General features: G+C 36.9%; 1 protein-coding gene across 2 annotated transcripts in view; it reads right to left on the reverse strand.

Moving 5' to 3' along the window:
- Positions 1-6,286: 6,286 nt before the first annotated feature.
- The window catches only part of svild (supervillin d), a 72,580-nt gene continuing 64,170 nt past the window's right edge, over positions 6,287-14,696 (reverse strand). For both annotated transcript variants that reach the window (XM_073828174.1, XM_073828173.1), the window contains exons 26-27: positions 7,397-7,552; positions 6,287-7,108 (exon numbers count right to left, since the gene is read on the reverse strand). In XM_073828174.1, coding sequence (XP_073684275.1) covers positions 7,022-7,108; positions 7,397-7,552 — 243 coding nt within the window. In that variant the 3' untranslated portion in view covers positions 6,287-7,021. The remainder of the gene's footprint in view (positions 7,109-7,396; positions 7,553-14,696) is intronic.

The following is a 14,696-nucleotide window of genomic DNA, read 5'->3' on the forward strand; positions in this document are numbered from 1 at the left end:
TCTCAAACCCTTCTTGTAGTGCAGTTAACTACTGTAACAAAAGCCTCTGTATCTTGCTCTGAGAGCAACTAATTCAATCAAGGATTTAACAGCTTGAGCAATGCGTTAAAGTGCAGAGGAAGAGCAGAAATGGACACATTCACTACGACTTGGGTAATTTACTCCAAACAGCACACAAGCAATATCAAACATTGAAGAGAGCAGAAGAGACTGCACCCTCAGCAACACTTGATAGCTAATGCACCAGGAAGGAAAAACAACAGACGCATACAAAAAATAGCATGGATGAAGGACAGCAGATTCATCAGCATAAAAAAAGGAATGGCCTCTAATTTCAGATGATCAATGATCCATTATGCAGTATAAAATGCCTCATTTTACATTCTCAGTGCAGTTTGACTACTGATACATTCAAGAGTTAAAACATAGGACCAACAAATAAACAAATCACAGGTATTATGAACCTACAATATGTTTTATTTTAGGGGTCACAAATGGTGATAGTTGAATTCTCAGAAGAATTTTAAAGGTAATCATCTAAAAATGGATCATGTAAACATGATATTGCATGCAATAAATAAATATTAATAATATACCTAATAAACAAATTGGGGGAAGATCAACTGGGGTAGAATCCATGTAAATCAGCTTCTGAAAGACATTAGTTCACAGTGTTTTCATCAGAAAGCTAATTCTTCTTGCACGGTGTCATTATGAAGCTTGGATAATGTCCTAACGACTGTGAAAGTTAATAGCTTCTCATCAGGCAGCACTTAAGTACTGTTAATTGAGCAAAGTTGTTTACAAAGCCATTTAGTGTGAGGCTAAATTGCCCAAAAATGGAGAAGATGGCTTAAAGATTCTCCAAAGAGGAGATTCAGTCACTTAATCCCTCTCCTTCAGCAAACCACCTGCTATTAAGCAAAGATGACAGGAAATTCAGGGGTGCAAAGGGACAGCAGGTGGAAGACAGGTAAACAAAACCAGACTGAGACGGAAAAAGGCCAATGTTCCCATCTGTGTGGCTTGTGAATCATTTCATCATTTGGCATTCCTGTCAGGGATCACGGCCTAATGTCACGATAAATGCAGTTGTTTTTTTCTGTTGCACCCTGACAGCTGAGTGAGTTTTTGGGAGCATGAAATCAACTCCTCACCTTTCATCTGCACTTTACGTGCTTAATTAAATCGAGATGAGGACTGAGTTTTAATCTGCAGGTGGCCGTGTCCACAGCTTTGACCTTCAACCCTGTCTCTATATTAATTTACTCTCACTTCCTCTATCTATATATATAAACACCAGGTTTAAGTCTAACATACTCTTATTCTTAAATTATTATTTTTTTTTTACTCAGTACAAACTAAATATTAAAGGGGTCCTATTATGCTCCTTTACAAAGTCTTTAATTTGTTTTTGAGGTGTACTTGAACATGCTGACATGCTTAGTTGTTCGAAAAACGCATTATTTTTCACATACCGGTAATTTACATTATTACAATAGCTTTCTCCCCAGGCTGGCACAAACGGCTCGATTAGTTCCGGGTCCCGCCTTCCGAAAAGTCAAAAGTATTGTGATTGGTCAGAAGTCCCATTGCATTGCGATTGGCAAACAGCGTAGACCGCGTCCCGCCCTGCTGCGCCCCTTCCCAAAGCAGCAAACTAGATTAAAGTGATTCTTACGTTTTAAATATATATATATATATATATATATATATATATATATATATATATATATATATATATTTTTTTTTTTACACAAACACATCTGATCGCTAAAGGAGGCTTTTACCGACCGCCCCGGAGCCATGTGAGGCATTTTTTTTTTATTATGGATCGACTTATTTTCAATCTATGCTGTTCTATGAGTACCAGAATTTATTTAATATAACTCCGATTGCATTCGTCTGAAAGAAGGAAGTCATATACACCTAGGATGCATAAAGGGTGAGTAAATAATACGCTATTGTTGGTCCTATCGTCAGCATACGAGATCATGGATACGTGACATTATCATTATTGTGCTAATGTATTGAATTATTTGCATGCCTGAAACCATAAGGCTAGTGAAGCTATCTACACTGTATGATAAATAAATCTCTTACCACATACTGCACATATCTACGGCGCAGCGTAGACATGTGCTAGTTCGTGTTTACATGAGCCGCGGATCTGCGTGTGTTTGGACCCTCTGTACAACACACGTGACGTGAATCTCGCTGCTTCAGCACGGCTACCGGAGCAGTTCGCGAACCTTAAGCTGCGTTTAAACGAACCGACCTACGGCTCGCTGTAGCATCCCAAAAGCGGCTGTCCATATTACATGGGTAAAGTTAGGCGAATCCCCGAGAAGCCCCTGTCTGCAGCCTGCAGATCGAGGCGGGGCTGAATCTGGGGCGGGGCTGCACGTGTCGTCCCGCCCACATGCATTCTCATTGGTTGTAGGTAAATTAATAATGTCGAGATAACGTATCTCCCACAACTCATCTCATTGGTGGCAAATGACGTTGAAAACATTATGGAGTTAAAGTCCCCCTGAAATCAAAATTAAAGTTTTTTGGCTTTTAGTATGAATATATTAGTCTTAAGATTATCTATAAGCTAGTGTGCTTCAAAGCAGTGACAAAATTCGCTTTTACAAGATATGGGCATTCAAAACTTACACTCTCGTCACTTCCGCCAATATGAATCAAGGATTTTGATGATATCACCGCGCACTTCAGTTTCAGATCAAATGTTCTGTCCAATCAAATGCTCTCTAGAGTCCGTAGTGTCCCGCCCCCTACACAGAGACGCGGAGCAGATCATATGCGCTCATATGCGCGGTCGGACTCGGCATGTGTTAAACTACACAGCCTCAGCATGATTATTATCACTATTTCGTTTTAGCAAGAGTTTCATATTGAATCTGTGGGGTAATTTATTAGTCTGTGGCTGTCATAAGCTTACAAATGCGGCTTTACCGAGCTCAACGGCTCTGGCCCGAGCAGATATAAATGGAACGCTATTGGCTGTTCAAAATAAGTGGGCGGGGCTTAGCGATATGTTTTTGTTTCAGTTAAAAGAACGTCACCACATAGAAGAACGCTGCGTGTTTCAAGGCACTTCAGTGGACCTTTAAGGGAAATGAAATAGCAGATAAAATAGCAAAGGAAGTTACTAAAAATAATCAAATTGACTTTACAGTTAGTATTAGTAGAACAGAAATTAAGAGTATTATTATAAATAAATTAAAGAAACAATGGCAACAACAATGGGAAGAAAATAGGAAAGAACGATGGTTTCATAAGATTCAAAGGAGAGTGGGAGAAATAAGGTGTACAGAGAGGAATAGGCAAGAAGAGACAATATATCAAGGCTTCGGTTTGGACACACGGGATTAAATGGAACATTACTGAAAATAGGTAAACATGGCACAGGGAAATGTGAATATTGCGGGCATGAAGAAACAGTGGAACACGTCATATTAGAGTGCAGGAAATATGAAACTGAAGACAATTGACCTTATGCACGGAGCGTAATATGGAGTTACCCATATAACCAAAAGATGGCAGCAGAGGATTGTTTATTATGCAGCTGCCTTTTAAATTCCCTATATTTTTCAAGACGTCTTGCTTTTCGATTTATTATAAAATTACTAGTATTATAAATTGTAGTACTTTTACCGTCCTTAAGTATATAGTATAGCAAGTGCAGAAAAGCATTAAACTCACACACAAACAGCCTATAAGGGTGAATTATTTAAATACTAATATATAGTTCACTACAAATACATTAAATAATTATGGTATAATAATTAAATAATGCAGTCAATGTGAATAGATAGGAATATTAAATATTTTATAAAATTTAATAACTACATCTTTTAAGTTTTATCTTGAACTGTAAAATCTGTTGATCTATATATATATATATATATATATATATATATATATACTACAGTTGACCAGAAATGCCTTAGCTGGCTTGACTAAACAACTAATCCGATATGGTCAATTAATAGCGAAATTAGAAGACATTCAAAATATGTTTCAATTTAGTAGATATACTTCGGGAAGGGTCAACAGATTGTTATAGGGTGTTATTTCAATTTCTTAGAGAAATTAATGTATTTGAGCACAGAGGACCCAGACTGCTGTTTCGCGTGTCATTAGACACGGAGGGAGAATCAGAAATAACTGTGAACATTATTATCTTAAATAAATAACAGTGGAATTAATTTATGTGTCGTCATAATTCATTCATGTGTCATAAATGTTTGTATTGATAAACAACTCTGATGTCTAACAACCCTTTTCTATTTATTAATTTAATAGTGGACACTTGCTGAGAATTTTCCACATTTATGTATCTTATTAACAATTTAGACAATAATAAAAAAACCTGTAAATAAACACCACTGGTTAACATTTTGATTTATAGTCACGGATTGCCAGAAATGGGATAACTAAACAGCGGAAAGATGTCTTGCTTGTAAATGTATGTAACCTTGGACCACAAACCAGTCATAAGCGTACGTTTTTCAAAAACTTAATTGAGATATGTACACATCTGAAAGCTGATTAAATAAGCAAAGGATTCAGCATTTATATAAAACGTATAATTCATAAATATAGTTTCCAACTGCATTTCCTGTTTATCGTGGCAGCGACGTCAACCATTTCACTAACCAATGAGATGAGTTGTGGGAGGAATGTTGCGTCGACGTCATTACTTTACCTACAACCAATGAGAAGGCATATGGGCGGGGAGACACGTGCAGCCCCACCCCAGATTCAGCCCCGCCTCGATCTGCAGGCTGCAGACAGGTGCACTTGGAATCCCCCACCCGCCAACGAATTGAATTTCAGTAGGCGGGATACCGCGTTGTGACATCATTGCATCCGGAAAACAAACGCTGTAGTCCAAACGAGTCGTTCGCTGTAGTTCTTGAAAAGTGATTTTTTAAAAACGAAATATCTCCGTTTGGAGTGGAATTTAAGATTTGTAACTTTGTAGATGTTTTTTATGCCCAAACATACACACCACACACTGGCTAAAGTTCAAAAAGTGAAAAAGCATAATAGCACCCCTTTAATAGCATTTTTTGTTGTTGTTGTTGTTTGTGTTTAATTCAGCGAATTAAATGTGCCATTGGTTCTTCATACATGAAAATATATAGCTCCCTTTAAATTTGAAGAAATTTTAAGAATCCTTTGCAGCCTTGCAGGAGTATATTCAAGTTTGGGGGTCCTTACTAGGGTACAGTTTTTGGATCCCAGAACATTCTGGGAAAATTAGTTTTTGGTTTACAAAATGAATAAACCTATATTATTTAAAATTAAAAGTATTCAGAACCTATTTGTTGGCCCAACTTTTTTTATTTTTTTTTTTTTTTACTTTTTTAAAGTCCATTTCTGAGGAGAAAAAACAGACCGATATGTTCACAGAATTGTGAGTTTATATCTAGTTTAGTTAATTCTAACTCAATAACTCGCAATTGCAAATTTATACCACACAATTCTGACTTCATTTCTCAGAATTGTAAGTTTATGTCTCACACTTCTGAGAAAAAAAAGTCTGAATTGTTAGATAAGTCGCAATAACCTTTTTTTCTTTTTTCAGTGGTGGAAACGGCCTTCCATACTGAAGAGCTCCAGTACTCATTGCCCTTAATCAATAGTGCCTAAAAGTCTTGACTTAGGAGAAAATATTGATTAGATGCTTGAAATGTTGAACACTGTGGTTCATGACTTGTTTTCGTATGGAACCTGAGCTGTTTTTTCCATTTGGACACAAATGCATTCCTTTTCAGGCTTAGCAAAATATTTTCTTTGTTTCTTTTACTGTTTGTCATATTCAGTCACTCAAAGAAAGAAAGAATGGGTGATACAATATCTTCTGTTTTGGAATTCATAGCATCTGGCATAATTTGGTAAAATGAGAGCTTCTGCTTTTGTTAGCATAGCCTTGGACACACATTATGAAGCCATAATGTTGCTCTAACATTATAGAAAATACAAGTACATCAGTTTGTCAGAAAGACATGACCTGTGGCTCATGTCGTAAAGATCCTCTTGTACAATGCTATAATGCTATGAATTATATTATTATATATTTGATATTATTATATATTATAAGAAATGTATATAAAATAAATAAATAAATAATAAATTATATGAAATAAGAGTACTGCATTTTGTATAATATCCTCAAGGTGGATAAAAGTTGGAGTTACATACTAAAGCCAAATGGTAAACAGTCTTGCATTTTATTATCTAAGAATTGACAAACGAACATGACATCTAGTTATATGATGTTGAATAGCATTTATTATCAAGCAAGAGTTGGTACAGTATGTTTTGGCACAATTCTGGTACTGCACAAACAACACACATTCATACCTAAGAAAATCTACATACATATTAATTTGTTATCTGTAATGTTGACTGTATCACCACATTAAAAAGATCAATCACATAATACTGTTTATTAGTCATCCTCATTCCTGTGGCAGCAGTGCACTTAATATTTGCACATAATATGGCTTAAAGAGCTATTCACCTTCCAATGTGAATCTTGCACAGAGCTCAATGACAGAGCGAAAGGCCTCTATGTGTTTTTGACTGGTTACATGAATTGTCATCATTAGTGTTTAATGCATCTTAAGGTCACAGTTTGATAGAAACAAGGTTAAACAGGATACAACGAAATGATAAAATAATGATACATTTGTAAAATTCAAGCTTGTGCATAGCAAAGCAGATTTGCTTCACGCTACTCTCAAAACTTACATTTTTGCATCAAATTGGTAGATGTGTCGATACTTAAATTGTGTAAAAAAGTTTTATGACCAAAAGCTACTGATGTATGAAACTGCTATACAGCTATAGATGGGTTCCTCTTTTTAAGACATTTAACTGTACATACTGGTAATAGACATATAAAAAATTGCTTAAAAAGCACAAAGAAAATTAACATAATTCCTTTGTAAATACTTAAAGTGAATATACAACAGATTGCAGACGCAAAGGCTTCTTTAATTTAAAAGAAGCCTTTGCTCTTTTTCTGATTCAGCTGTTTCCAGTTTGGGAGGGCATTAAATTCATCCCGTGTCATCTCCAAAACACTCTGCAGAACAAATTCAATCTGTCAACATCATCTTTTTAAAAAAAATATTAACATAGATCTGTCCTAACATCATCAGTTTACAAAAAAAAAAAGGTAAATTTGTCTGTCAGATAAAAACTGGAAATCACTGGAAAACTAGTAAAACAAAATGAGCCTTTAATAATCTTTATTTACACTTCCCATGATGACCATTTTTAGACTAAACTATTTTTTGCTTGGGGTAGGTTTTGGGATAGTTTTGTTTTGAAAAAAAAAGAGTGTGTGTAAATCTTTAGGTGGGGTTGTTACCTGGAAGTCCTTATCTGACAGGTAGTTCTCGAGGTGCAGAGGGTCCACTCCCTCTGGCAGAGGTTTGGAGGTGAGCTCCTTAATGGTGTACTGCTGCCTGCTGAGTTTGGACAGGGCATCTTTAACAAGGGTCACTTTATTACGGGCTCCTTCAACCTGCACAGACATTCAAACATACAGTTTTATCATCCCTAGGCTTCAATAGTAATGGCTTTGGGCTGTACTGATATTTACCACCATATGAGAGAGTCCCGATGGAAAAATGTGCTAGTTCGATCCTGTAGTCTTAACAAAAGCCCTGTAGTTTTATTTGTCAGCCAAAGTCAGGTGGATGATGGTAAAATCTTGCGGTGCATCGGTTGCTGACAAATAAATGGGGATATCTGGGTGCAGGTAGCATGAAGTAGTAGTACACATTGTTTAATTAGATAAATTACTGAAACTGTAACAATATGAAGCTGGTTGAAAATGTGCAAACCTATCTTTTGATAACCACTTTTGAAGTTAGTAATAATTTATTATACTATGGGGCGTTGAATGCTTGAATCTGATTGGCTGACGAACGTTATAGAGGTGTGCATTATTTTCAGGGAAACGCATGGCGAACGTAGTTCCAGGCAGCTTTTGACCGCATTACATGTCTATATCACTTCGCCACACGATTTCAGTTATTTCAAAGGTCCTTACAGCCCAAAACAGCAAAAAAAAAAAAAAAAAAAAAAACACCCACAATGACACTGGCCAAACAAATAAATACAGTAAATAACAGGATAAAAACGATTTCCACAATATTACGTTTTATTATGTACGGAAAGCACAAACTCTATTTCTCTCACTCTCTCTCTCTCACAGACGCACACACATACAGTTGGCACTGGCGTTAGCATTCACGCTAATGTTGTTAGCGCTTCTCTATCGATTAACAACTTAAAAACGATATGACAGTTCTCACACGTGAGGTAACAACGGCGTGGTCTTGAAGAAAATGAACTTAAAGTTTAACTATTAGTAGAGACGATGCTGCCAGTCACCTTTGAGAGACACACAGACTTGAGAGAGGTAATTCATGCACTTAATCTCTCTTTCTCTCAATTTCTGTCTGTCTGCTTGGCTATCGGTCTGTCTAAACTTCATTATTAACTGCATTAGTTTGCTATCAATAGCTCAAGCATCATTACTAGGTCTAAAATTACATTTTGGAACTAGCAACGAAGCTGTTGGATGAGCTGCGTAAGAAATTAATCCTACTCACAGTAGCATTTTAAGGATAAAAATGGGATGAATGTCTTGGGAATATATCATCTGATCGATGTCTTGAGGTGTGGTAACCGTAGTATAAGCCGAATAATTGACTTCGGTCCGTAGAATTCTACGAAAATAATGCACACCCGAGGTGTAACGGCCGCATCACCACCTCGGGTGTGCATTATTTTCGTAGAATTCTACGGCCCGTCGTCAATTATTCCTTACATAATGTCAGGATACGAGGTTCACTTTCACTAAATCTGGTATGTTGTAAAGCCTTGCAAGTAAAGTTACTAACTAAATCAAGATACCACAGACTGCTTTACCAATAAAAATTACTCTGTACCTAGAATTCTGAAGTTGCCATAAAACTTACTTTTAAATATATAGGTACAATTTAATGTAGAAATGTTATAACATTTTGGCAAGATACTATTTTACAGTACCCATATTTAGGGCCAGAGCACCGGTGGTGCGAGGACCCTATTGGAATTGCTCTGTTTATTAGGGCCCGAGCACCGGTGGTGCGCTTCACGTACATGAATGAAAATCGGTTCACTGATGTAACATGCCAATACCTACAAAAAGTCTCTTGGAGCCAACACCAAAACCCAACAGAAAGTCGGTTATTTTTAAATTTCTCAAAAAAAATTGTGTGTCATTTTTGCAATTTTTAGGTGTCGTACTTGAACGAACTCCTCCTACAGATTTATTCAGATCAACACCAAATTATGTTTGATAAAAGTGCTGGCCTTAACACATCTACACATCTATGCCAATAATCAGTTAAAGGCATAGCGCCACCAGCTGGCAGCAGCAGGGCTTAAAAACGAAAAAAAAATCCATTCGGTTCACTCCGAGCAGAATCGATATTATAACGTTTCTGTTCTTGCGTTCCTCATTAAACAATACGTTCCGAGAACGGTTTTCTAGAAAAAATACCGGTTAATAACGTTATTTTATTACACGGCGCGATAGATAGATAGATAGATAGATAGATAGATAGATAGATAGATAGATAGATAGATAGATAGATAGATAGATAGATAGATAGATAGTGTGTGCCTTTTAATAACATGTTTGGCATTATGTTTACAAATGATTCAACCAAATTCCGTGTTCGTGTCATCTGAACTTCTTGTCTTTAAAACCGAAAGTAAACGAGTTCACCTGAAGGCCGTAACTAGGGTTTGAAAATTAGTGAGGTCCGAAGTAAGGTTGAGAAACACCGCTTTAATTAATGTTTTTTTGATGACTTAACGTTGACTAAAGAGCATGAGACGTCTTCCTGCTGGCCAGTAACGGTAACGTTATTTGTCATAGTAGCCTATTTCATTCTGTAACAAACAGATTTGTATTATGCTATTGTTTTTGATAGTGTTATACATTTCTTTCAGATATTAACGATGATCGCTGCGTTTGTCTTACTGATTGTGTTATCTTCCTGTCAGCAATTAAATTACAGATTGTCTAAAAGATTTTTTTTATGAATGTACAATGTTGCCGGATATTGCTACGAAAAACAAGCAATTACAAAAATAAAGAAAAAGATATCCGAAATAAGTTCAAATCTTGTGTTTTGTAAATAAGATTAATATATCAGTAACACTAACGTTCAACTTTCCACTTTATAAACGTCCCAAAGTGTCACAATAAATTGGAAAAATGAGTCAAAATACACGTATAATAGGTGGATCTGGCAACAAACGGAGGCTGCACACGCGCTCTCACTCAACGCGCTCTCAAGCCTCGTTCACTGCGCTAGCTTCTCGCATCAACATGAATTGCAAACACTCATGTGATATGAGGTGGTTTAAACGGCTAAATAATCATTCAGAGAGCTTGGCATTTTATTTTTGAATATACAAAAATGACCGAGGTCCGGACCTCGGTGACCTCATAGCTGGCTACGGCATATTCCTTACCTAATATAGCCAATTATAGGCTATTTTCACTCAAACAAAACAGAACTCCAGATAGTTATGCTTTTACATTTAATGCATAAAAGCAAAAGAAAACGTAATGCATAATTTTAACTACAAGTTTTAATTAGGCTACAATAACTTAAACCTAAACCTTTGCACATGAAACAGCCAGGTGCTTGGTAACCTTAAGCTGGTCGCATCAGAAAGGGCTCTGCTTATGTCTGCTTCGCGGGCATTTCACGGTGTATGCGTCACCGTCGCATTTGCGCACACAATTTGAATTCATGTTTTTGGTCTGCCAAATTGATATAATAAAGAGAACGATAAAAAATACCGTTATTAACCGGTTAATTTGGAATTTCTGTTTCCGTTTCTGTTCAGAACGATTAAAATTGATTTTGTTTTCGTTTTTGTTCCTGTTCAATGTCATTTGTTTTCGGTTTTCGTTTTCGTTCCTTGAACCGGTTCAGAGCCCTGGGCAGCAGGAAGTTTGGCACATATAAATTACTTCAACATATTCCTCCTATATTTACTATATCAAAAGCATAATGCCCACCATTCAATGTTTTCCTAAAGCCACCGGTCAGCGGTGAGCCCGCTTGCGAGGGTCTTTTTATCGCTGCTTGCAGCCTTAATTTAACATTATTATTAGGGGCCAGGGCCCGTATTCACAAAACATCTTAAGGCTAAAAGTAGCTCATAAATTGCCAATTTAGGTGAAAATCTTAAAAATAATGGGCGTGTCAGTACTAAATTTAGGACTCATAAGTTTTTGCTCTAAGAGTGTTTCACAAAGCGTTTAGCGCTAAAATGAGCTCCTAAATCTGTTCAACGTAAAGACTAATATATACGCTTCCGCAAGTTCGCTTGGGTTTGTGAAATCACCCATTTCGCGTGGCGGTGTACACGGCTTCTCGAGTGAAGTGTTCCCTTGTCACCTCATTGCTCACGAAATATTTTAAAGCTGTTTTGGCTGAACAGGTACGCCTGTACAGACATCTCTATAATCCATCAATGCGTGACCATAGAAATAGTCAGATGGCAAAAAACTCATCGTGACCAGTATTGGTTTGTGAAACTGTACATTTTAACACTGTTGTGTTGGTTTTACTGTTGAAGACTGCTGTAATAAAAATATTTCTCATAATTGCTTTTGTAAGTGTTTCACATTACTTATTTTCATAGGCGTAATTCACGGGTGGGATGGGTGGGACACTTTTTGCAAAGCTCTATATTGTCCCACCACATCTCGCGGCACAGATGTAACTAATGCTGATGAAACATTCCTTTCTGTTAAATAAGGTGCTGACGCTGGAATCTGTATTTTTTTTTTCTGAAATCATGCTTAATGTTCGTTGCGACGGAACTTTCTCAATGCGGCTCGTGCTCAGTGTTCACACGCGAGCGCTTCAATCCCTCGCTTATGACTCATTACGGTTAAAAATCAAAACAAAATACACACAAATGTGTCTCTGATATAGGATCACTGATGAACATATTTAATTTTATTAAGGGTTGAAAAAACTTGTGTGATGGCGGATTAGAACCGAAACCCTCTAACTCATTTAACGAACATTTTACCACTAGACTATTGGATACTACTAATAACTGATGCATATATGTAAGGGATAATCAACGGTTTGCCGTGCATTAAAGGATTTTAAATGCACGACGTGGAGGCTAATAACCGCCCGACGCGAAGGGTTCAAAAAAGGTTTCATATGAGTTGTGCATATAATATGGGACGTCCTGAATAAGAACTGATCATTGTTTTTTTTTCTACTTTTTAGAAATGGGGTCATTTCAAGTACACCAATAAAACGGATATTAAAGCAGAAATGCAAATAAATAAGTAAGTAAAAATTCACGAACATTTTGTAGTATTATCTCTCAGTCCTGGGCGTCTTAATGAAAAGCGCTCTGCAAGCGCGTTCTCTCTGTGTTGTTTCTGAAACTACCGTAATCACTGTAATATGCCCGCACACTTAAAATCAATCGCGGCTGGCTTGACCGTGTTTTTCTGAACCACGGCTGGCTTTACCGCAGTGAGTATTTGCATGAGACGCTGCTTTAAAAAAAATTATAAAAAATACGGGACAAAACCCGTCCCGTATTGATTCAAAACGGGACGCGCAATTTCATTCTCAAATACGGGACGATTCCGTATTTTAAGGGACGGGTGGCAACCCTAGTGTGTGCGTACCTGTCTGCATTGCTGTGCGTCTGCGCGTCTCTCTCTACAAACAACGAATTCATTCAAAAAACGCAGTTTTACCACCTCGTTGCTGAGGAATATAATGTAGCGATCTAGTATCTAGGATATTTTAACAATAAGAATCGCAGGCAAACGCTGACAAGAAGTTTATGTATGTGCGCAGCACAATGCGATCTCCTCTCTCTCTCTCTCTCTCTTTGTGCTTTTGCGTGCATCAATTAAAGCAGCGCATTAATATAGAACGGTGATTAAACTGACTTGGAACTACCTGTGCATTAAACGGTTTTACTGCACACCTGCCAGCCAATCAGAATCCAGTATCCAGACATTCCATGGAATAAATGTATAGACCACTGATCTATAATAGAGAACTGGATTGCTCATGACGTCATAAAAGTGAAGCCACCGCGCCGCCATATTAGTATTCCCTACTATTCGCATACATTCCATTGAATGAATAGGAGATTATACGATTTCATTGAGAAAACATCACATAACAAGTCAGCGTTTTTATATCTGAAGTCACTGTGCATTTTTACAACGCAAACGTCCTAAGCATGTAAACGGTTATTTGTTTATTGTCGGGAATTCCCTCTGCTTATTAAAAATGTAAGTTCATAAAGCCTACATTACAGTCATGTACATCAGATAAGCATAAACATCGGGTGTTCAACATATGTTTACAAAAGAAAATGTGCTCATAAATCTGAATGAACACCTTAATTCATCTTAGTAAAGTTATTCACTGTTTATGTCATTTTGTTGTATTTATTCGTACAGTAGGCTAACTGCAAGTTTCAACAATACTTTTGTTATTAATTCGTTTATTATATGTTATATTATTATATATTCGTTAATAACAGTATTAATTTTGAAGCAGGTAATGATTTGTTCGTTAAATTAATAATTAATTCAACATACATACGCAGCATTTTACTCACATGGAAACGGTAATATTAGTAAATCATTACAGAATTTGGTGATTTGAAGAGACTGAAATAGATGCTGCTCATTAAAAATATACGCACCATACCGCGCTGACTACTTAAAGACATTAAGCTTTATTTCAAAGATTTTAATTTATAGTACAAGAGCAATATTGTACAATCGAAACAATTTCAGATAGGCTAGTAACACCATATACACGGTTTTGTTTATAATTTCCTGCATAATTGGGTACATAAATAAATATATTTTCTTTTTGGTTCAGTTAACTCACCTGTGTCTGCAAGTGCGCGGCTGACACACCCACCTAAACGATTTCAATATATATTGCATATCCAGCCCGAAAAGACCATAAACATTCCAGATAACATCTTAAGTATAATTTATTTACATACACATATCCTAAAAACTAATGATGTGTGAATGAAACGCTTCAAATCGGGTGATTTTAGGTCAGTGGTTTACATGCGAAATCAATGGCGCACTCTGCCGGTAGGGAATAGTAAGATGGCGGATCGAACACTTCCGGTGGCTTCACTGCCTAACGGCATTTTAGAACGCAATGAGCAATCCAGTCATTATATAGATCAGTGGTATAGACCCTTTTACTGTTTGTACACAATGATGACGTAGCAACGTATGCGCGCGCATATTGGCAACGGAAGTATGGCGAGAATCAGCAGTGTGTCAAGCTACGCGAGCGGATTAAGCAACACAGACAGAGAAAGTTATTTGGAAAAGTGGACTTTATCAAATAGTATCCGGCTACCAGATCCATGTACTATAGTGGAGTAGATAGAAGACGTTAGCAGATGGCCAAATATACAGTGGCCAGATATATATACGTATTTAGTTGAGAAACCGAGCGTGTACACCCGAGAGAATCACTGGATGCTCATGAATACGTTGTCTGTGGTCATGTACAGAACGTCAAATACCATGACAAAGACTCAGAGTTTTGTGTGTTGAA

This window comes from Garra rufa, chromosome 22 (genome assembly GCF_049309525.1).
Source record: "Garra rufa chromosome 22, GarRuf1.0, whole genome shotgun sequence".
NCBI lineage: Eukaryota > Metazoa > Chordata > Actinopteri > Cypriniformes > Cyprinidae > Garra > Garra rufa.